Source organism: Oratosquilla oratoria, chromosome 5 (assembly GCF_046742065.1).
Source record: "Oratosquilla oratoria isolate Oo_2021 chromosome 5, ASM4674206v1, whole genome shotgun sequence".
Classification (NCBI taxonomy): Eukaryota; Metazoa; Arthropoda; class Malacostraca; order Stomatopoda; family Squillidae; genus Oratosquilla; species Oratosquilla oratoria.
The window spans coordinates 29201583-29224747 of NC_134781.1; the positions used below are offsets into that span (position 1 = coordinate 29201583).

The 23165-nt window shown below is 40.3% G+C and overlaps 1 protein-coding gene across 1 annotated transcript in view; it reads right to left on the bottom strand.

The window, feature by feature from the left end:
* Positions 1–68: 68 nt before the first annotated feature.
* The window catches only part of LOC143025424 (kinetochore-associated protein 1-like), a 159485-nt gene continuing 136388 nt past the window's right edge, over positions 69–23165 (bottom strand). Inside the window, 3 exon segments of the mRNA XM_076185081.1 lie at positions 69–2782; positions 10527–10613; positions 13959–14140. Coding sequence (XP_076041196.1) covers positions 2762–2782; positions 10527–10613; positions 13959–14140 — 290 coding nt within the window. The 3' untranslated portion in view covers positions 69–2761.

Here is a 23165-nt window from a genome sequence, read left to right on the forward strand (position 1 = left end):
AACAACAACAACTGCTGCAATTTTTTTTCCAGTGTAGCTAAGGTTAATGAGTAACAAAATCTATGAAATCATATATATTTAGTATGATATTCAAACCATTCACCTGTCGTACTGGAGACAACGAGTTTTTGCACAAATGTCAATAAAATGAATTATGGAATATATATATATATATATACATATTAACCACTTCGGTACAATTACGCCTACATAGGCATCATGAGGATGCAGGCATTGGCATCTTGATTATATATATTTTTTGCAGCTGTACATGAGTTATCCCTAGATTCTGTGAACTGGTCTGATCAGGTTTTCTGTGTTTATTATTACTCAGAGTAAAAGAGAATGAGTAATAGAGCAGTGACTTTATATTTTATGATGCGAATAGTGTGATACATTGTTCATATGGCATCTAACGCTGTGCACAAGAATTAGACTTGTACTGAAGTGGATAACTAGATATTGTGTATGAAGCAGGTGCATTGCTTTGACATGGCCACCCTGACTTAAAAAGGGGAAAATGGCCTTAAGGTATATGTATATACATTTGTGTGTGTGTGAGTAATATATTACATATCTAAACAAAATTTAACTGAGTGGACAATACACATTAATATATGGACTAAATTCAGTCAATCAAGAATCCAAGTTTAATCCAAATTCAACACTTGTCTCACTACATATTAAATCTCTCTGCTGTGTTTGAGATTTTGCTTATTAGTGACCTGGCACTGAAACAGTGAGGTTATTCATTATTAAAAATTTCATGACAATCACATTCTAATGTTATACTTTAAGGTCCATATGGAAGACTAATAAGTTATGTGAGAGGAAAAAGTCATGGAAGCAATTTATGAGCTGCTCTAGCTGCCACTCAGGAAAATTTACATTTTAAGCCTCTTTTTGAAGAAAAATTATATGGATTTATTAATAACATTAATAATTTTTGTGGTAAGACATATATGTGAGAAAGCTTAGGAAAAGGTAAGGATGTTTTTTGGGCTTTTATGGATTTGGAAAAGGCTTATGACAAGGTAGACAGGAAGGCACTGTGGGAGGTATTGCAGATATATGGGATAAGAGGAAAGCTTTTAAGAGCAGTCAAGAGTTTTTATGAGAATAGTGGAGCTTGTGTTAGGGTTAGAAATGGAGTGTGCGAGTGGTTTGAGGTAAAGGGGACAGAGAGGGGGGGGGTCACTGATTTAATGAAGCTGCCTTACTGTGAATGTGCTGTGTCTTCTGACACTGTTTCTGACCCAGGGGCAGGGCCATGACATGGGTAAGTGCCGCCCCCCCACACCACCACTACCACCACCTTCCACATTTGATGGTCACTAACACGATTCACATGTAACATTCATCCACAAAACGTTTATAAACACATCATTCATGTACACAACTCATGATGAATAAATCATGCATCAAAAGTACATTAGGGGGAATTTGATTTATCTTCTTTTCACCAAAAGTGTTCCCCCCCCCCAAAGTGCCACCCTGGGGAATTGCCCCCCTTGCCCCTCCCCTTGTTGGGGCCCTGCCCAGGGGTGTGGAGATGCAGGGATGACCAGTCATCCAGGAGGTGCCAAGATAAGAGGGAGGGAAGGGGGTGGATGGGAGTGGAGTATGTTGGGGATGGAATGGGTGGAAGTCATTTTTATGTCTTTGTTTTTTGGCTACCTCCCTTGTAACAGGGAAAAAGCCTTTAGTATATGTATTTTAGTTTTCAACCTTTCATTTGAGTGGTAGTAGGGTGGGTAGATTTGTGGGCACAGGGCCTCGTGTGAAAATACCATCAGGCGATAGCTTGATTTACAGACCACCCTTATTGGTCATGTTCACAAGCAAAAATCCTGCCCCTCCCCCCAATAATCATGACACTTAAGCAGCTACCATACAGATCTTGCTTTTGGAACTCTTAACCCCTTCCATACGGTGCCGCCTACGTAGGCGGCATGGGGAGCAAGTGGATATGCGAGGCTGCCATATCGGCATCTTGATTATATTTATTGTAGTTGTCCCTGCATAACTGACATACTCTCTAAACTGGCTTCATCACATTTTCTATGGTTATCAAAATTCACGGGTGAAAGAGAGAACGATTGATATAAGCGGTGACTATTTTTTATGATGCGAGTATTATGACGCAACATCGTACGTCTGGCAGCTAATGCTGCCCGCGAGATTTTGGCCCGGAGTGAAGTGGTTAACCTCTTCACTCCGGGGCACATCGCACATCTGGTAGCATTAGCTGCCCGACGTGCGATGTTGCGTCATAATAATCGCATTATAAAAAATAGTCAGTGCTCAATCGTTCGTTCTCTTTCACCCGTGTATTTTGATAACCATAGAAAACTGATGAAGCCAGTTTAGAGAGAATGAAAATTACGTAGGTACGACTACAATAAATATAATCAAGATGGCGGCGTTGGCATCATCGAGTACCCACTTGCTCCTCATGCCGCCTATGTAGGCGTCACCGTATGGAAGTGGTTATAAAAAGGCATAGAATCACTGCAGTCACCAGGTGTGTTATGACAAAAAGGATTAAGATAAGTGAACAAGCAGTACTTCGAAACCTCATTCTTCCATTACAACAATGTTTCTTGAATTTTTTGTTTTTGTTTTTTTGTTTCAGATCCTTTCTTATGATAGTCCTATTCTTCTTTCTTGAACCAAATTAATATTACCAGTCTTCAAGTCCAACAGGAACTATCAAAATCATCCTAGTCCATCAATATTCCTTCATCCAAAGCACTAGTGTTCAAAGAAGATCCAGTAGATCCTGAAAAAATTCAATTTAGTTTTATAAAATAGTACCAGAATTTTGTTCATGATCAATTGGTATAAACACTTAACAAGGTAACATCATTGACAAACTTTTCTTATTAATGCCAGATTACTTTATTTAGCTAGAGTGGACACTAGATTGCAATGTCCTATGCTGATTGGTATATGTATGTTCATTAGTCACTCACACACATACTGCCTATCTCTTCCTTTTTACTCTCATCTGTACAACAACTACGCACATTAAAAGACCCAAACCTAAGGGTTCTGGTTTGAAAACTCCCAGACAACCCCCCCCCCTTTTTTTTTTTTTTTTTTGTGGGGATGGGATTCTTTTCCCCACCACAGGGAATGAAAAATAAACAAATAAATAAATAAAAAAAAAAAAAATAAAAAAAAAAAAAAAAAAAAAAAAAAAAAAAAAAAAAAAAAAAAAAAAAAAAAAAAAAAAATTGCTACTGAGCAGCTTTTAACCCCACAATAACATACAGCCAATACCCCAGATGGGGTGGCACTGAATGAAACAGTTGAAAGGGCGGGGCAAGTTTGACTTTGGGAGTGTAGTTGGGAGGGTGTCAGGAGTGAAGAGAGGACAAGGACGACATGGGGCGGCTATACTACAGTATTAAGTGAAGAGATAGGTAAACGTGTGGTGGACTGGAAGGAGGTTTCTTTAAGGTTAATGTAGATGAAGGTGAAACTGGGAAGGGAAATGTGGGTTTTTGCAAGTGTATATGGGCCTGGTAGTGAGAAGAGTGTAGAGGAAAGGAAGACTTTTTAGATAGATTTAACCTCTTCACTATGAGTCAAATTCTTGTGGTGATATATAATGATTCAATGATGCACCACAATACTCGTGTTATAAAATATAAAACTACAGCTGTATTACTTGTTCTCTTTCACTCTGAATATTAATAACTACAGAAAATATGATCAAACCAGTTCACAGAATATGGGGGACACTTGGCTAAAACTACAAAATATAATCAAGACTACTATGCCAGCATCCTCATATACCCATTCGTGCCTCATGATTCCTACACAGATAAGTGCATAGAGGATTTAGGGAAAATGTCAATGTAGTGGTATTGGGAGATCTTAATGCTAGGGTAGGAAATGAACCAATAGATGGAGTGGTTGGGAAGTGTGGAGTTCCAGGAAAAAATTGTACTGGAGAGTTGATGGTGGAGATGCCTAGAAAGGGAGCTGATAATAGCAAAAACAGTGTTTAGGAAGAAAGTCATGCATAAGTACACATAGGAGAGGGTGGTGGATGGAAGGGTGGTAGATAGGGCATTCATGGACTATAAAGTGGTAACCAGGAGAATAGTAGGAAGAGTTTTCGATGTACATGTTCTAAGGGGAGAGTGGAGGAATATCAGATCATTTTTTGGTGGAAGGTAAGTTGAGAGTGGAGAATAGATGAAGAAAGAGAAGGACAGAAGGTAGGGAGGTGCTTAGAGTAAACTGCTTTAATGAGATAGAAAAGGAGTACAAGAAGAAGCTGAGAGAGGAGTGGGAGGAAGTGAAGGATTGAGTAGAACTAGGAGTAGAGAAGGAATGAAGATGGTTCAAGGAAGGAGATCACAAGATGTGCAAAGTTGGTGTGTGGAACAAGGAGGACTGGAGGAAATAGAGGGAAGGGTTGAGTGGTGGGATGAGGAGGCAAAGAAGGTTGTAGAAGAGAAGCAAGCATTCACAGACTGGATACAAAATAGGACAAGAGAATCATATGAGCTACAAAAAGAGATTTAAAGCATAAGATAAAGGAAGCAAAGAGGAGACCAGATGTGAAATGGGGTACGACAGAAAATTTTGAAAGTAATAGAAAGATGTTTTGGAAGGAAATTAAGAGAGGAAGAGAAGACAAATCAAGTAGGGAAGGTAAAAGGTGCAGATGGAGAGATGATATGGAAGAGACAACAGTAAGAGGAAGATGGGCAGAGTATTTTAAGGAGTTGCTAAATGTGAAGGAGGATAGGGAGGGAAAGGTAGTTGCAGTGGGAAATGCTAAGAAAATGAAAGTGATGAGTGAGGGAAATGGAGGAGAAATAAGGAAAGATGAGGTGAAAGCAGTTGTTAAAATGATGAGAGTAGGTAAGGCACCTGGGTTGGACGAGTGTCATGTGGAGTGTCTAAAAATGGAAGGTACAGTGATGGTGAGGTTATTTAATGTTTGTTTAAAAGAGGGTAGAGTGCCGGAGGATTGGAGGAGTGCCTGTATAGTTCAATTTTACATTGTACAAGGGGACAAGTATGAGTGTAGTAGTTTCAGAGGGATCACTTTGTTGAGTGTAGTTGGGAAGGCTTATGGGAGGGTTCTGATTGAGAAGATTAGGAGAGGAACAGAGGGAGTAATTGGTGAGGAACAGTGTGAGTTTAGGACAGCTATGGGTTACATGGATCAGGTTTTTGTGGTAAGACAGATATGTGAGAAAGCTTTAGGAAAAGGTAAGGATGTTTTTTGGGCCTTTATGAATTTGTAAAAGGCTTATGACAGGGTAGGCATGAAGGCACTGTAGGAGGTATTGCAGATATGTGATAGGAGAGCTGTTAAGAGTAGTCAAGAGTTTTTAAAACAGTAGTAGAGCCTATGTTAGAGTCAGAAATGAAGATAGTGAGTGGTTTGAAGTAAAGGTGGGACTTCATCAGGGATGTGTTTTGTCGTCTTGGCTGTTCAATTTATACATGGATGGGATGGTGTGAGAGGTAAACACAAGGGTAATAGGTCGGGGACTGGAGATGGTTAAAGAAAATGGAGAAAATTGGGAGATAAGCCAGTTTTTGTTTGCTGACAAAACTGCACTTATGGCAGGATCAGAAGAGGGATTATGGAAGTTAGTGACAGAGTTTGGGAAGCTGTGCAGAAGAAGGCAGTTGAAGATAAATGTGGGTAAAAGTAAGGTGATAAGATGTACAAGGGGAGAATGTGGCAACAAATTGGAAGCAAGTATTAAGGGAGAAAGACTAGAGGAAGTAGATAGTTTTAGATACTTGGGTGCGAATGTGGCGGGAAAGGGATGAGTGAAGGTGGAGGTAGAATGTAGATTGAGAGAAGCAAGTAAATGCCTTGGGGGATTAAAAAGTGTAATGAGAAATAGACATTTGGGAATGGATGCTATGATGAGATTGTATGAAGTGAGTGTGCCAACAGCACTGTATGGGGCAGAAACATGAAGTATAAGAGAGGAATTTGAATGTGTTTGAGATGAGGTGCCTGAGAAGTATGATGGGGGTTACTAGGTTGGATAGTGAGAAATGAGGAGGTGAGGAGGAGAACGGGTGGAAAGGGAGTTGGGAGATAGGGTTGATGAAAGAGTATTGGGATGGTTTGGACACATGGAAAGAATAAAGAAAGATTAGTAAAAGAGGTGTGGAAGGCAGAGGTGGAAAGAGTGAATATGTGGGTGCAACCAAAGGGTGAGATGGATGGATGGGGTAAAAGGGGCATTGGGAAAGAAGGGGAATGTCTGTTGAGGAAGGAAGGGAGAAGACAGAAGATAGGGATGAATGGAGAATGGTTGTGTATGGATGATGCTGTGATGCATGAAAGGGAGTGGGTGGGGGATGTGGGAGTACATGTGCATATTTTGATGCAGCCCAAAGGGATTTCTCCCTGTCTTCTCTTTTCCTGCATGAGGGGGGAGAGGGGGGGGTATCACTGATTAAAAGAAGTAGCCTTGCTGTGGATGTGGTGTGTCTTGCTACACTGCTTCTGACCCAGGGTAGTGGGCAAGATGCAGGGATGGCCCGTCATCCAGGAAGAACCAATATAAGAGGGGTGGGGGGGTTGAATACGAGTGGAGTATGTAGGGATGGAATGGGTGGGCGTGGAATTTATGCCTTCGTTTTTTCGCTACCTTCCTTGTAAGTGGGAAATAGCCATTGGTATATGTATGTACATTAGTCACATAAGGCAAAGAGAAGTTTAAATGTGGTTAAGATGAAATGTCAGGGAAGTATGGTTGGGATTACAAAGTTGAATAGTGAGAAACAAGGTGAGGATGAGAGGGAGTGCAAAAGGAGATGGCAGATAGGGTTGATTAAAGTATTGGGATGGTTTGGACACATGGAAAGAATGAATGAAAAAAGATTAGTAAAAGAGGTGTGGAAGGTAGAGGTGAATGGGGAGAACTTGTGGTGACAACCAAGGATGAGATGGATGGATGGGGTGAAAGGGGAGTTGAGCAAGTGGGAAATGTCTGTTAAGCAAGGAAGGGAGATGGCAAGAGATAGGGGTGAGTGAAGAATGGCTGTGTATAGACGATATAGTGATGCAAGGAAGGCAGGGGACGGGAGTTGGAAGTGGTTACATGTGAATGATATCTTGATGCAGCCCAAAGGGATTTCTCCCCATCTTCTCTTTTTCTACATGAAGGGATGGAGAGGGAAGGTTGCCCATTAAGGGAAGTGGCCTTGAACTGAATAGTGTGTCTTGCTACATTGCTTCTAACCCAGGGCAGTGGGCGTGAGACAGGCATGACCCTTCATCCACGAGGAGCCAAGTTGAGAGGGAAACAAGGGTGATGGATGAGAGTGGAATGTGTGAGAGTGGGTACATGTCTTTTGACCTAGCTACTTCCCTTATAAGGAGGAAAAAGCCCTTGGTATATAGATACACAACCATTATACCAAAGGCTTTTTTCTCCCTTATAAGGGAGGTAGCCAAAAAATAAAGGCATAAAAACCACTCCCACCAATTCCAATCCCCTCCACCCTCTTTTCTTGGCACTTCCTGGATGATGGGTCATCCCTACATCTTGTCCACTGCCCTGGGTCAGAAGCAGTGTCACAAGACACAGCACATCCACAGCAAGGCCGCTTCATTAAATTGGCAACCCCTCCCCCTCTCCATCCCCTCATGCAGAAAAGGCAAAGATGAGGAGAAATCCCTTCGGGCTGCATCAAATTATTTCTCACACATACTCCCTCAACCCCCATCCCCCACCCATTCCACTTCATGCATCACAGCATCATCCATATACAACCATTTTCCATTCACCCATCTCCTGTCTTCTCCTGCCCTTCCTCAACAGACATTCCCCTCTTTCCCAAAGCTCCTTTTACCCCATCCATCCATCTCATACTAGGTTGACCCCTCATGTTCACTCCTTCCACACCTCTTTTACTAGTCTTTTTTCACTCATTACTTCAGTGTCCAAACCATCCCAATACTCTTTCATCAACACTATCTCCCAACTCCCTTTCCACTCCCATTCTCCTCATTTCTCACTATATCCATCCTAGTAACCCCTATAATACTTCTCAGGTACCTCATTTCAAACACATTCAAACTCCTCATCTCTTCCTCTATTATATTCCATGTTTCTGCCCCGTACAGTTCTGTCGACACAATCACTCCTTCATACAATCTCTTCTTAGCATCTATTCCCAAATGTCTATTCCTCATTACACTTTTTAATCCACCAAGGCATTTACTCATTCTCTCAATCTACATTCTACCTCCACTCCCCCCTTTCTTGCCACATTTGCACCCAAGTATCTAAAACTATCCACTTCCTCCAGTCTCTCTCCCTTAATACTCACTTCCAGTCTCCTGCCACTTTCTCCCCTTGTACATCTCATCACCTTAATTTTACCCACATTTATCTTCAACTTCCTTCTTTTGCACACCTTCCCAAACTCTATCACTAACTTCCTCAATCCCTCTTCTGATTCTGCTACAAGCACAGTGTCATCTGCAAACAACAGCTGGCTTATCTCCTACTTTTCTCCATTTTCTTTAACCATCTCCAATCCCTGGCCAACTACCCTTGCATTTACCTCTCACACCACCACATATATGCTTACAAGCTGACAATAAAAGAATTATATACATATATAGTGGTCAAAATATGTATCTACTAATGTGGATGCTAGTTGGCCAAGCAGGTTAGAGCATCAATACTTGCGACTAAGGATGAGATGACAGCAGTTTGTAATCTGCCACCAGTGAGTTAGACCAAAGGCATAGTTCATTAATTTCCATGCTACAAAGTCCTCTGATAAGGGGAGTTCCGATTCACAGCATAACTCTACTCTTTGTAGGAGAAAATAAAAGATGGGATCCCCAGTCCCCTAACCTTTAATAACATGCATTGAAACAGCAAAGGTATTTCTATCCCTGCACCACAGGAACATCAAGTTTATCTATCTATATACCAAGACTTTCCCCCCCCTAATAAGGGAGGTAGTAAAGTCAAATTCATGTGCATACTCACATCCACCACCCTTTGACCCCAACTCATCTTAGCTCCTCTAGGATAATGGGTCATCCCTGAGTCCTGCCCACTGCCCTGGGTCAGAAGCAATGTAGCTAAACACAGAACATACACAGCAAGGCCATTTTGCTTAATCACCAACACCCCCTCATGCAGAAAAAGAGGGGTCAGGAAGAAATCCCTTCAGGCTGCATCAAAACATCATTCACACGTATGCAACCCCTACCCCCATCCCCTGCCCCTCTCTTCCTTACATAAGTATCATCTATACACATTCACTCTCCACTCATCCCTATCTCCAGCCTTCTCCCTTCCTTGCTTAAAAGACACTCCTCTCTTGCTCAACACCCTCTTCACCCATTCATTTCATCCTTGGTTGTCCCCTTAAGTTCATTACAACTACCTCTGCCTTCCACATCTCATTTACTAATCTTTCATCACTCATTCTTTCCACATGTCCAAACTATCCCAGTAATCTTTCACCAACTATCTGCCATTTCCTTTTCCACTCCTGCTCTCCTCACCTCCTTGTTTCTCACTCTATCCAATCTAGTAACCCCTACCATACTTCTCAGACATTTCATTTCAAACATTAAAAAATTTTCTGCCTCTCAAATTCCAAGTCTCTGCCCCATACAATGGCATTGGCATAAAATTATGCCACCAAAAAAAATTATGCCACCATAAAAAAAAAAAAAAAAAAAAAAAAAAAAAAAAAAAAAAAAAATATGGTTGGGAGGCGAAAAACTGAAATTAGTTGAAGAATTTAAATACCTAGGAGTAAAGATAGATGAAAGGTGTCAAATGGAAAAAGAAATATTAAATAGAATACAGTGCCATACAAATAATTTAAGAACGCTATATCCATTGATGCGAGAAAAACTTATACCCAAGCAGGTTAAGTTAACAATTTACAAAAATATTTTAAGACCAGTTCTAACATATGGGTCAGAAACATGGACATTGACAGAAAGGCTGAAAAGTAAGATACAAGCAGCAGAGATGAGAGTACTGCGAATAATAAAAGGTGTAACAAGGTGTGACAGAATAAGAAATGAAGAAATAAGAAGAGAGCTGGAAATAGAGCCAATATTAGAATATGTAGAGAAAAGCCAATTAAGATGGTTTGGCCACGTCATGAGGATGAATGAGCATCAGTACCCATTAAAATACTACCAGTGGCAGCCACAAGGAAAGCGTCCAACAGGAAGACCCAGGAAGAGATGGAGAGACGGTATCAGACAAGCCATAGAGTCAAGAGGAAGAACTATGGAAGAGGTGGAGAGTGTGCAGCTGTATGCTGATAGGGACTTGTGGAGGGACTTCGTGAGGCATCATCGCTGACAGGGCATCGCCCTACCTGGTGTATGGTGAGAAGGTGAGAAGGCATTGTTAGTGTTGGGTGTAGTGTGTGGTGTTCTGCTGTGTCGTGGTCAGGGACCTGGTGCAATGGATTGATTGAATGACACTATGATGAAGAAAATTAAAGAAAGGAGCAGAAGTACAAGTGTGGCTCACCTGTGCATTCCTGGGGAAAGTCATTCGAGTCTTTATTCTTTCATACTGGGCCTTCAGCTGAGCATGTGGGTAGGCATCAATTAAACCCTGAAAAGACCACATATATGCTTACAAGTTGACAATAAATGAATTATTTTGGGAATGGTTTCTAAGTTGGGTAAATATTTAGAGGAGTTTGATAAAGTACAGACTTCAGCAGTCTATTGTGGTATGTACCACTTTCAGCCAGTAACACAGGAACAATCCCACTTTAATACAATACAAACAACAGTCCAAAGTTTCTTCCCAGAGATGTATAAAAGAGCATCAAATATAATGTTCTTTCATAACTAGAGACTTATCTCCATTTAAGGAATGTTAATAACTTCAGAACCTGCCTCCTCAAAGTCCACAGGCCCTATGAACAACATCACTGAATGGAAACTTTTTATTTGTATATAATTGGCAGTTGATGACAAGTCTATTAAAAGAAACACCATGTGAGGATGGAGCCATTATCAGTATGGCATTTCACTTGTTAGAGCATTATTAAATACATTTACCTAGTTATATTATATGGGAAGAAAGCTAAGCTCGTAGTGACCAGCTTTTGTATCTTTCAGCATTCAGTTTGATCTTAAATTCTTGTATAGTTTTTGCACAGTTTCCTCATTCAATTTGTTCCAGATATCTACCACTCTGTGTGGGAAGCTATTCTTTATCAGATCTCTTCTGTAAATATCCTTTTTTTAATTTTTTTCTTGTCCTCTGTGTCCCCCCCCCCACATTAGTAAATCATCTCTATCAAGGACTTCCATAATTATGTATATGGCCAGTAGATCTCCTCTTTCTCTTCTTTGTTCTAGAGTTGGTAGTTTGAGTTTGGCCAATCTTTGTTCATATGTCAATTTGGAGAGTGTTGGTGCCATTTTTATATTCTTTTTAGTACTGGGTGTCCACAGTGTCACAGCGTACTCCAGCTTTGATCTTATCAATGTAACTAATATTTTCTTTTCCATTTCTTCATCCAGGTAGTCAAAGGCCACTTTCATTGATCTTAATAAATTGAAAGTGTTTCGGACTATTCTGATATGTTTGTCTGGTGCCATGTCATTGCTGATTACTCCTAGGTCCCTTTCAGAGTTGAATTTTTTTTTTTACTTCCTTTGTACCTATTTTATATTGTCCCGATATTCTATTTTTTGTTTTTCCAAATTCCATTACACTACATTTCTTGATGTTGAAATTCACTTTGCATTTTTGACTCCATTTCCAGACTTTGTCCAGGTCTTTTTGTAGTGATTTACAATCCTCCTCTAAACTTACTCTCTTTAGTAGTTTTGCATCATCTGCAAAGAAGTTCATATAACATTCCACACCTTCATCCATGTCATTTATATATATATATATATATATATATATATATATATATATATAGTTTATATATATATATATATATATATATATATATATATGGCAAACATTATTGGAGTCAATACAGAACCTAGTGGGACTCCACTTATCATTTCTTCCCAGGTTGAGTTCTTGTCTCAAGTATCACCATCACTTTTCTCCTGTTCAAGAAATATTTCATCCATTCCAATAACTTTCCTTGTACTCCACTATTGTTTCAATTTTTCTTTGTAGCTTTTTGTGTGGTACTTTGTCAAATGCTTTTTGTAGATCTAAGAAGGCACAATCTGTCCATCCGTCCCTTTCTTGTATTATTTCTATTAGCCTCGAGTAAAAGCCAATGAAGTTTGTGGTACATGATCTTCTGCGTCTAAATCCAAATTGGTTTGGATTTAGTATATTAATCTCTTCCAAATGTTTAACCCCTACCATACGGTGCCGCACACGTAGGCGTCATGAGGAGCAAGTGGATTCACAACGCTGCCATATATTATTTCCTTCACGCAGTTTCACTATTTCATGTTTATCTTTTAGTTTGTCATTTACAGACCTGTAGAATAGTTTGGGTTGGTCCTTGCATTTTTTTTATGTCCTTTTCATAGTTTCTTTTTTCTTCCCGCATATTTTTACATATTCGTTTCTTAGTTTGATGTATATTTGCCATTGTTTTGTTTTTTGTTTTTTTATCTTTTCCAAGCTTTGCCTTTTCTATCTTTAGCCTCACTACAACTTTTTGTTATACCAGCACTTTGTGTGCACCCATTCTAGTTTCTTCTTCGATACATATTTGTCTGTTCCCTCCTAGCAATTTTTTTAATATGTCCCACTTCTCTTCCATCTTTGTTTCTTCATTTCAGAAGTTTTCCCAGTTCGCTTTTTAGAAAGTTCTTCGAAGTTTTTCAAAATCTGTTTTGTTGTACATTAGTCTTTCTTTCCTATGTTTCTCATTTCTTCTCAAATCAATTGGTTCTTTTAGTTCAAATTCTGTTAGTATGTGGTCACTCTTCCCAATTGGTGTCCTGTATTCCATTTTATCCATGGTCGGAGTTAGCGGACGTCGTGTCGCATCTCATTGTGTGTGTGTGTGTGTATATATGTGTATGTATGTATGTGTGTATGTATGTATGTGTGTATATATGTATATTTGTGTGTAGATGTGTATGTATGCATCATACTAACATGTAACAAAAATTATAAAAATCCTTAAAGGGAGAGCAACTCCCCATAAGCTTTGCTTCTCGCTCTCCCTTTTCAACTACTAATTTTGTAAAAAAAATTGTATATATGTATGTCTAAATTGTATTTTATATTGTTGAATAAACCTTAACTAAAAATTTTAGGCTTTGATATAAATATTAAATCTAATCTTGACAGTTCTTCATTGTTTCTATATTTGGTATTTTCCTTTACCCATTGAGTCAATGTGTATTCAATGGTCATATCCAGTGGTATATTTCCCCAAAGTTTCCCACCTTTCACTGTCATTTCTTCCCAACATGTCTTTTGAGTTAAAGTCACTCATAATTACTATGTTTCCTCCTTCTTTCAATAATTCAATTAATGCATTCTTTGTGTCTTCCAGTATTTTGGAATGATCACTATCTGTCCAAGTATGTGTTTTATATTACTATAAAATTTCTAGTTTTCATGTTTCTGTTTTCAACTTACATCATAATCAACTCCACATTATTTTTTCCTTTTGTTATCTTTGTCACATTTAAACCTTTCTTAGTCAAAACCACAACTCCACCCTATTTCTCTGTTCTATTGTCCCCCAGAGGTTGTACAGACCTTGTCACACAGTATCTAATGGTAGTGGACCTTTTCATTTTGTCTCCATAATTCCCATTATATCTGGTTTCTCTATTGACAGATAATCACTTAATTTGTTTAGTCCTGAAATCATACTATGTTAGTAAATATATATATTTTTTTCTCTCTCTCTTTTTTGGTACTTGATAAAGTTCTAACAAGCAAAACATTGCACTAATACAGGCTCCATCCTCAAAAGGTGTTTCTTTGGATAAACAATCTATTTACCTGCAGGTCATGACTGTGTGTGTGGTCAGCAGCAGCAATGGCAAGAGCAAGTGTCCCAAGATGCAGTGAAGAGCACAGTTGCAGGAGAGATGTGGTCTGTATGGCAACTGGACAGTGCCGGAGAAGAAGGTCCACACTATGCATACAAGAAGTCAGGTTGGCTTCACTCACAGGGTGGCTTGCTGTTCAAATGGGCATTATATGAACATTAGTATAACAAATGAAGTAAGTTTTCAGTAAGGAGTAAACCAGACATATATATACCAAAAAGCCTTTCCTCTTATCAAAGCATATACACAACCTACATTCATTAAAATATTATATATATATATATATATATAAATAAATAAATAATAATAATTCATTGTCCCTCCCATCTTAGCTTTTCATGGATGAAGGATCCCCCCTGTCCCCTGCCACATTTCTTGGGTCACAGGCAATGCAGGAAAACACAGCACCTCCAAAGCAAAGCCTGACAGCTAAAGCTGGTTTACCACCATCACTTCATCCCAGGTAATTTTAGGCTTTTCTGCCTCCTTCAAATTCCAAGTCTGCTCCATACAGAGCCATGGGCTCATTCATAGAAACATATTTCTCATAGCACTTTTCATTTCCCCATCTGGGGTATTGACTACAGGTTATTGTGGGGTTAAAAGCTGATCAGTAACACGCAGCTGTTACTTCAGGGTCTGTATGGGGCACCCCTATGGACCAGGGCCACACAATTTTGTCTGTGGTAGAAGAAATCTCTATTCATAGAGAAATGATGATACTTTGTTATACTGCGACTGTCCCTCTCTTATGCTGTCCCTTCACTCTTTTTACTGTCCTGTACCACTTCTCTGAATATTCATTTTCTTGCTTCCCCAAATCCTGTGGTGGGGGAATAGAATACTGCCACCAAGTGTTCCCACTTGAGTTGTACAAGGTGACAAAAATGGGACCGGAAAAGGACTAGGCATCCTACTCTCTGTAGCCCCAAAGGGGATACTCCTAAAAAAGCAAAGGCATGCGAGGGTTTCGGAGGAGTTTTCCAACCCGAATCCTAAGGTTTCGGTCTTTTAATGTGTATGGATGTGGTACAGATGAGAGTAAAAGGAAAGAGATAGGCAGTATGTTTGTGAGAAGAAATATGGATGTATTGGCATTGAGTGAAACCAAGTTGAAAGGGAGGGGTGAGTTTGAGTTTGGGAGTGTAGTTGGGAGGGTCTCTGGAGTGAAGAGAGGATGTGGGAGAGGTGTGGCTATACTAGTAAGTGAAAAGATAGGTAAATGTGTGATGGAGTAGGTTACTTCAAGGTTAATGTGAATAAAGGTGAAAGTGGGGAGATGTGGGTCTTTGTAAGTGCATATGGGCCTGGTAGTGAGAAGAGTGTAGATGAAAGAAGAGGCCTTTTGGATAGATTTAAATGAGTGCAAACAGGGTTTAGGGACAATTGTCAATGTAGTGGTATTTGGAGACCTTAACACTAGGGTAGAAAATGAACCAATAGATGGAGTGGTTGGGAAGTGTGGAATTTCAGGAAAAAAATAATAATGGAGGGTTGATGGTGATGTATCTAAAGAGCTGATGGTAGCAAATACAGTGTTTAGAAAGAAAGTCAAGAATAAGTACACATGGGTGAGGGAAGAGGATGGGTGTTAGACTGGGCTTTAATGGACTATATATGGTAATCAGGAGAATAGTAGGAAGAGTTAAGGATGTACATGTTCTAAGGGGAGAGAGTGGGGGAATATCATATTTTTTGGTGAAAGTTAAGTTGAGAGTGGAGGATAGATGGAGAAAGAGGAAAAAGACAGAAAGTAGGGAGGTGCTTAAAGTAAACTGTTTAAATGAGAAAGAAAGGGTGGAGTACAAGAAGAAGCTGACAGGGGCATGGGAGGGAGTGAAGGATGAGTAGAACTAGGCATAGAGGAGGAATGGGGATGGTTCAAGGAAGGAGTCATAAGGCGTGCAAAGATGGTATGTGGAACAAGGAGGATGGGAGGAAAAAGAAGGAATGGTAATGAGTGGTAGGATGAGGAAGCAAAGAAGGATGTAGAAGAGAAGAAGCAAACATTCACAGATTGGTTACAAAATAGGATGAGAGAATCACATGATAGGTACAAAGAAAAGAGAAGTAAAGCATAAGATAAAGGAAGCAAAGAGGAGAGCAGATGTAAAATGGTTTAAGGGTATGCCAGAAAATTTTGAAAGCTATAAAAAGATGTTTTGGAAATAAATTAACACAGGAAAACGAGGCAAATCAAGTAGAGAAAAAAAGGTAAAAGATGCAGATGGAGAGACGTTAATGGAAGAGACAGTAGTAAGAAAAAGATGGGCAGAGAATTTTACATATATACATACATATAACAGGCTCTACACCTTAAAAGGGAGGTAGCCAAAAAACAAAGGCATAAAATCCACTCTCACCTATTCCACTTCTATTCACCCCCCTCCCTCCTATCCTGGCTCCTCCCAGATGATGGGTCACCCCTGCATCTTGCCCACTACCCTGGGTCAGAAGCAGTGTTGCAAGACACAGCACATCCACACCAAGGCCACTTTACTAAATTGGTAACCCCGTCCTCTCTGCCCCCTTATCCAGAAAAAGAGAAGACGGAGAAATCCCTTCATGCGGTGTCAAATTATTTTTCACACATACTCCCTCAACCCCCTCCATCCCCTACCCACTCCCACTCATGCACCACAGCATCATCCATACACAACCATTCTCTATTCACCCCTATCTTCTGTCTTCTCCCATCCTTCCTTAACAGACATTCTCCTCTTTCATCCCATCCATCTACCTCATCCTTGGTTGCCCCCTCATGTTCACTCCTTCCACCTCTGCCTTCTACAGCTCTTTTACTTATCTTTCTTCACTCATTCTTTCCAAGTGTCCAAACCATTCCAACTCTTTCATCAACCCTACCTCCCAACTCCCTTTCCACCCCTGTTCTCCTTCCCACCTCCTTGTTTCTCAATCTATGCAGCCTAGTAACCCCCGTCATACCCCTCAGGCATAATGGGAGGAGGATAGGGAGGGAAATGTAGTTGCAGTGGGAAGCACAAATAAAATGACTGTGATGAGTGAGGAAAATGGAAGAGAAATAAGGAAAGATGAGGTGAAGGCATCTATTAGGATGATGAGAGCAGGTAAGGCACCTGGGTTGGATGGGTGTCATACAGAATGTCTAAAAATAGTGAAGTACAGTGATGGTGGACTGGCTGGTGAGGTTATTTAATGTTTGTTTATAAGAGGGTAGAGTGCTGGAGGACTGGAGGAGTGCCTGTATAGTTCCAATTTACAAGGGAAAGGGGGACAAATGTGTGTGTATAATAGTTTTAGATGGATTAGTTTGTTAAATGTAGTTGGTTGGTGCAAGGTAAATGCAAGGGTAGTGGGTCAGGGATTGAAGATGGTTAAAGAAAATGGAGAAGTGAGGGAGATAAGCCAGTTGTTATTTGCTGACGACACTGTACATTTAGCAGGATCAGAGGAGGGGTTGAGGAAGTGACAGAGTTTGGGAAGGTGTGCGAAAGAAGGAAGTTGAAAAGTAAATGTAGGTAAAAGCAAGGTGGTGAGATGTACAAAGGGAGAAAGTGGCAGCAGACTGGAAGTGAGCATTAAGGGAGAGAGACTGGAGAAGGTAGATAGTTTTAGTTACTTGTGTGCAAGAGAAGTAAATGCCTTGGGGAATTAAAAAGTGTAATGAGAAATAGCCATTTGGGAATTGATGCTAAGGAGGGATTGTGCCGACAGCACTGTATGGGGCAGAAACATGGAACGTACAAGTAAAAGGGGGTAGAGAGGAGTTTGAACGTTTTTGATACGAGATGCCTGAGAAGTATGATAGGGGTTACTAGGCTGGATAGAGAAACAAGGTGAGGAGGAGAGTGGGGGTGGAAAGGGAGTTGTGAGACAGGGTTGATGAAAGAACTGGGATGGTTTGGACACATGGAAAGAATGAGTGAAGAAAGATTAGTAAAAGAGGTGTGGAGGGCAGAGGTGGAAGTAGTGAATATTAGGGGGTGACCAAGGATGAGATGGATGGGTGGGGTAAAAGGGGCATTGGGTAAGAGGGGAATCTCTGTTGAGGAAGGGATAAAACAGAAGATAGGGGTGAATGGATAATGATTGTGTATGGATGATGTGATGTATGAGCAGGAGTGGGTGGGGAATGGGGGGGGGGGTGAGGGTGTACATGTGAAAAATAATTTCACACATCCCGAAGGGATTTTTTCCCCGTCTTCTATTTTTCTGGATGAGGAGACAGACAGGAGGGTCACCAATTAAATAAAGTGGCCTTGGTGTGGATGTGCTGTCTTGTGGCACTGCTTCTGACCCAGGGCAGTGGATGAGATGCAAGGATGACCTGTCATCCAGGAGGAGCCAAGATAAGAGGGAGTGGGGTGAATGGGAATGGGGTATGGAATAGGTGCAAGTGGATTTTATGCCTTTGTTTTTTGGCTACCTCCCTTATATGGGGGAAAAGGCCTTTGGTATATGTATGTACTTTTCATATCCCCCCAGACATCTTTCTTCTCTCAATTTAGGAAACAGCTAAAAAGTTAAAAGGTTATCTCCTTGGTTTGAGGTCAAACAATTATCTAATTTCATGTAATGGACCAATTAATGAACCTTGATGTTAGGAAATCACACGGCCCAGATGGAATAACAAACTGGATACTAAAAAATTGTATAGAACTAACAGACAAAATACGTAACATAAGTTGCTCGCTCAAAGAGGGAAAAATACCAAAAGATTGGGAAAATGCTATCATACCAATTTATAAAGGAGGAAATAGGATATCCTTGATAGAGAAGACTTACTAAATTGGGATAAGAGAAACACAAGAGGACATGGAAGGAAACTCAAAAAGGACAGTTATAGAAGAGGGGAGGAAAAAAATCTCCAGAGTGGTCAAAGTATGGAACATACTAGATGAAACAATGGTGTGTGCAAAAATAATACAAGAATCTAAGATCAAATAAGTTATGGTGAGATACAGAGACAGGACACCATAAGCACAGCTCCACTTCCCATTAAATACAACTACAGAAATGCATTCATACATACATACCAAAGGCTTTTTCCCCCCTTATAAGGGAGGTAGCCAAAAAAACAAAGCCATAAAAAACACTCCCACCCATTCCATCCCCATCACCCTCCACTCCCCTCTACCCTCCCTCTTATTTTGGCACCTCCTGGATGACGAGTCAACCCTGCATTTTGCCCACTGCCCTGGGTCAGCAGCAGTGTCACAAGACACAGAACATCTACAGCAAGGTCCCTTCATTAAATCGGTAACCCACTCTCTGTCCCCTCATACAGAAAAGGAGAAGATGGGGAGAAATCCCTTTGGGCTGCGTCAATTTATTTCTCACACATACTCCCTCACCCCCCACTACTACCCACTCCACCTCATGCATCACAGCATCATCCATACACAACCATTCTCCATTCACTCCTAACTTCTGTCCTCTCCCATCCTTCCTTAACAGATATTCCCCTCTTACCCAATGCCCCTTTTACCCCATCCATCCATCTCATCCTAGGTTGACCCCTCATGTTCACTCCTTCCACACACCTTTTACTAGTCTTTCTTCACTCACAAGGGTGATGCAAACAAGGTCATCATAATAAAACAACAGGGCAGGACTCGCAGTAATGGGTACAAACTGGACAAATTTAGATTTAAGAAGGAAATAGGCAAGAATTGGTTTACTAATAGGGTGGTCGATGAATGGAATAAACTTAGTAACCATGTAGTAAGCGCTGAAACTATCAGTTGTTTTAAAAAACGATTAGACAACTTTATGGATGGGGATGACAGGTGGTGATGGATACGGAGCTGCCTAGTGTAGGCCTTATGGTCTTTTGCAGTCTCCTTTATTTCTTATGTTCTTATGTTCTTATGTTTCCATGTGTCACCATTCCAATACTCTTTCATCAACCCTATCTCCCAACTCTCTTTCCACCCCCATTCTCCTCCTCACTTCCTCATTTCTCACTCTCTCCATCCTAGTAACCCTTATCATACTTCTCAGGCACCTCATCTCAAACTTATTCTAACTCCTCCTCTCTTATGTTCCATGTTTCTGCCCCATACAGTGCAGTCAGCACAATCACTTCTTTATACAATCTCCTCTTAGCACCCATTCCCAAATGTCTATTCTGATTACACATTTTAATCCTCCCAGGCATTTACTTGCTTCTCTCAATCTACATTCTATATCCACCTCCACTCCTCCCTTTCCTGCCACATTTGCACCCAAGTATCTTAAACTATCCACTTCCTCCAGTCTCTCTTCCTTAATACTCACTTCCAGTCTGCTCCCACTTTCTCCCCTTGTACATCTCACCACCATACTTTTACCCACACCTTCCCAAACCCTGTCACCAACTTCCCCAATCCCTCCTCCGATCCTGCTACAAGCAGTGTCATCAGCAAACAACTGACTTATGTCTCACTTTTCTCCATTCTAACCTTCTCCAATCCCTGACCCACTATTGCATTTACCTCTCATACCACCCCATCCATGTATAAACTGAACAGCTAGGGCAACATAACACATCCCTGACGAAGTCCCACCTTTATCTCAAACCACTCACTCTCTCCATTTCTAATCCTAACACATGCTCTACTACATAACAGAAAAATGCAAGGAACAATCGAAACTATTTTATAGATATATGAATGGTAAACTAAAAAACAAACAAGAAATAGAAAAACTGCACCAAGGAAGTCATGAATACACAGAAGAACAATAAATAGCAGAAGTTATGAGTAACCACTTCAAATTGGTATTCACAATTGAGAACACAACTAACTGTGAGGGAATAGAGAGAAAGAAATCCCCCCAAATGAAGGAGACAACTGTAACAAAAAAGGAAATCAGTGACCAAATAAAAAACCTTGACATTAGAAAATCGCATGGTCCAGATGGAATTGCAAATTGGATACTGAAGATATGTGTAGAGGAATTAACAGATAAAATACAAACTATAATGAAGTGGCCTTGCTGTGGATGTGCTGTGCCTTGCGACACTGCCTCTGACCCAGGGCAGTAGATAAGGTGCTGGGATGGCTTGTCATCCAGGAGGTGCTAAGATGGGGGTGGGGTGGAGGGGAGTGGAGTGTATTTAGGGATGGAATGGGTGGGAATGATTTTATGCCTTTTTCTTTTTTCTTTTTGGCTACCTCCCTTCTAAGGGAGAAAAAACCTTGGTATATGTATGTGTATGTATAATCAAATGCTCGCTCAAAGAAGGGAAAGTACCACAAGACTGGAAAAATGCAAACATTGTACCAATATATAAAGGAGGAAACAAGGAAAATCCAACTAACTACAGACTGGTCCCCCTAACAAGCACAGTAGCTAAAATAAGTAAAAAAGTGATCAAAAGTAGATGGGTTAAACATCTGGAAGAAAAAACTATACTAAGCCTGAGCCAATTTGGATTTAGACAGGGAAGATCATGTACAACAAACCTAATCTGCTTCTATTCAAGACTAATAGATATAATAAATGAGAGAGATGGACGGGCAGGCTGTGCCTATCTAGATCTACAAAGGGCATTTGACAAAGTACCATACAAGAAATTAATAGGAAAATTAGAATCAATAGGTGGCATTGCATGTAATTTATTAGAATGGATGAAAGATTTCCTGACAGGGAGAAAAATGAGGGTAGTAATTAGAGACAAATACTCGAAATGGGAAGAAATGATAAGCAGTGTTCCACAAGAGTCTGTGCTGGCTTCAATCATGTTTGCCATATACATAAATGACATGGATGAAGGAGTTGAAGGTTATATGAATTTCTTTGCAGATGATGCAAAAATATTGAAGAGGGTAAGAACAGAGGAGGACTGATTCATTACAATCAGACTTGGACAAAATCTGGAAATGGACTCAAAAGTGGGAAGTGAACTTCAATATCAAGAAGTGTAGCATAATGTAGTTTGGAAAAAGCAAAAACAGAATTTCAAAAAATTACAAAATTGGTGAAAAGAAATAAAGTCCACTCGGAAAGGGACTTTGGAGTGATAATCAGCAAAGACATGACACTGGATAGACATATAAACAAAATGGTTGGTGAAACCTACAACCTACTATGGTCAATGAAAGTGGCATTTGAATATTTGGATGAAGAAATTATTAAAAAAATATTAGTCACATTGATTAGACCAAAACTGGAATATGCAGTGACACTATGGACACCCAGTGCTAAAAAGAATATAAGAAAACTAGAAAGAATACAGAGAGCAACAACAAAGTTGGCACGAGCTCTTTCCAAATTAACATACGAACAAAGATTATCGAAATTAGAACTACCAACACTAGGGCAAAGGAGAGAAAGAGGTGATCTGCTGACTATATTTAGAATCATGAAAGAAATGGAAATCCTTGACAGAAAAGATTTACTAAAAAAGACAATGGAAAAACAAGAGGTCATGAAAAGAAACTCAAAAAGGACAACTACAGAAGAGATCAGAAAAAGAATAGCTTCCCACACAGAGTGCTGGATATATGGAACAACTTAGATAAAGAAACAGTGTGTGCAAATACTATTCAAGATTTAAAGAAAAAACTTGATGCTGAAAGATACAAAGATGGGTCACCACGAGCATAGCTCCCTTCCCGTATAATACAACTAGGTAAATACATATACCAAAGACTTTTCCCCCTTACAAGGAAGGTAGCCAAAAAACAAAGGCATAAAAACCATTCCCACCCATTCCATCCCTAATACAATCCACTCCCCTCCACCCTCCCTCAAAACGGCATAAAAACCATCCCCACCCATTCCATCCCTAATACACTCCACTCCCCCTCCACCCTCCCTCTTATCATGGCACCTCCTGGATGACAGGACATCCCTGGATCTTGTCCACTTTCCTGGGTTAGAAGCAGTGTCACAAGACACAGCACATCCACAGCAAGGCCACTTCATTAAATCAGAGCGACCCCTCTTCTCCATCCCCTCATACACAAAAGGAGAAGACTGGTAGAAATCCCTTCGGGCTGTGTCAAATTTTTCTCACCCATACCACCTCATGCATCACAGCATCATCCATATACAATCATTCTCCATTCACCCCTGTCTTCTGTCCTCTCCTGTCCTTCCTCAACAGACATTCCCCTCTTCCCCAATGCCCCTTTCACCCCATCCATCCATCTCATCCTAGGTCACCCCTTCATATTCACCCACTACA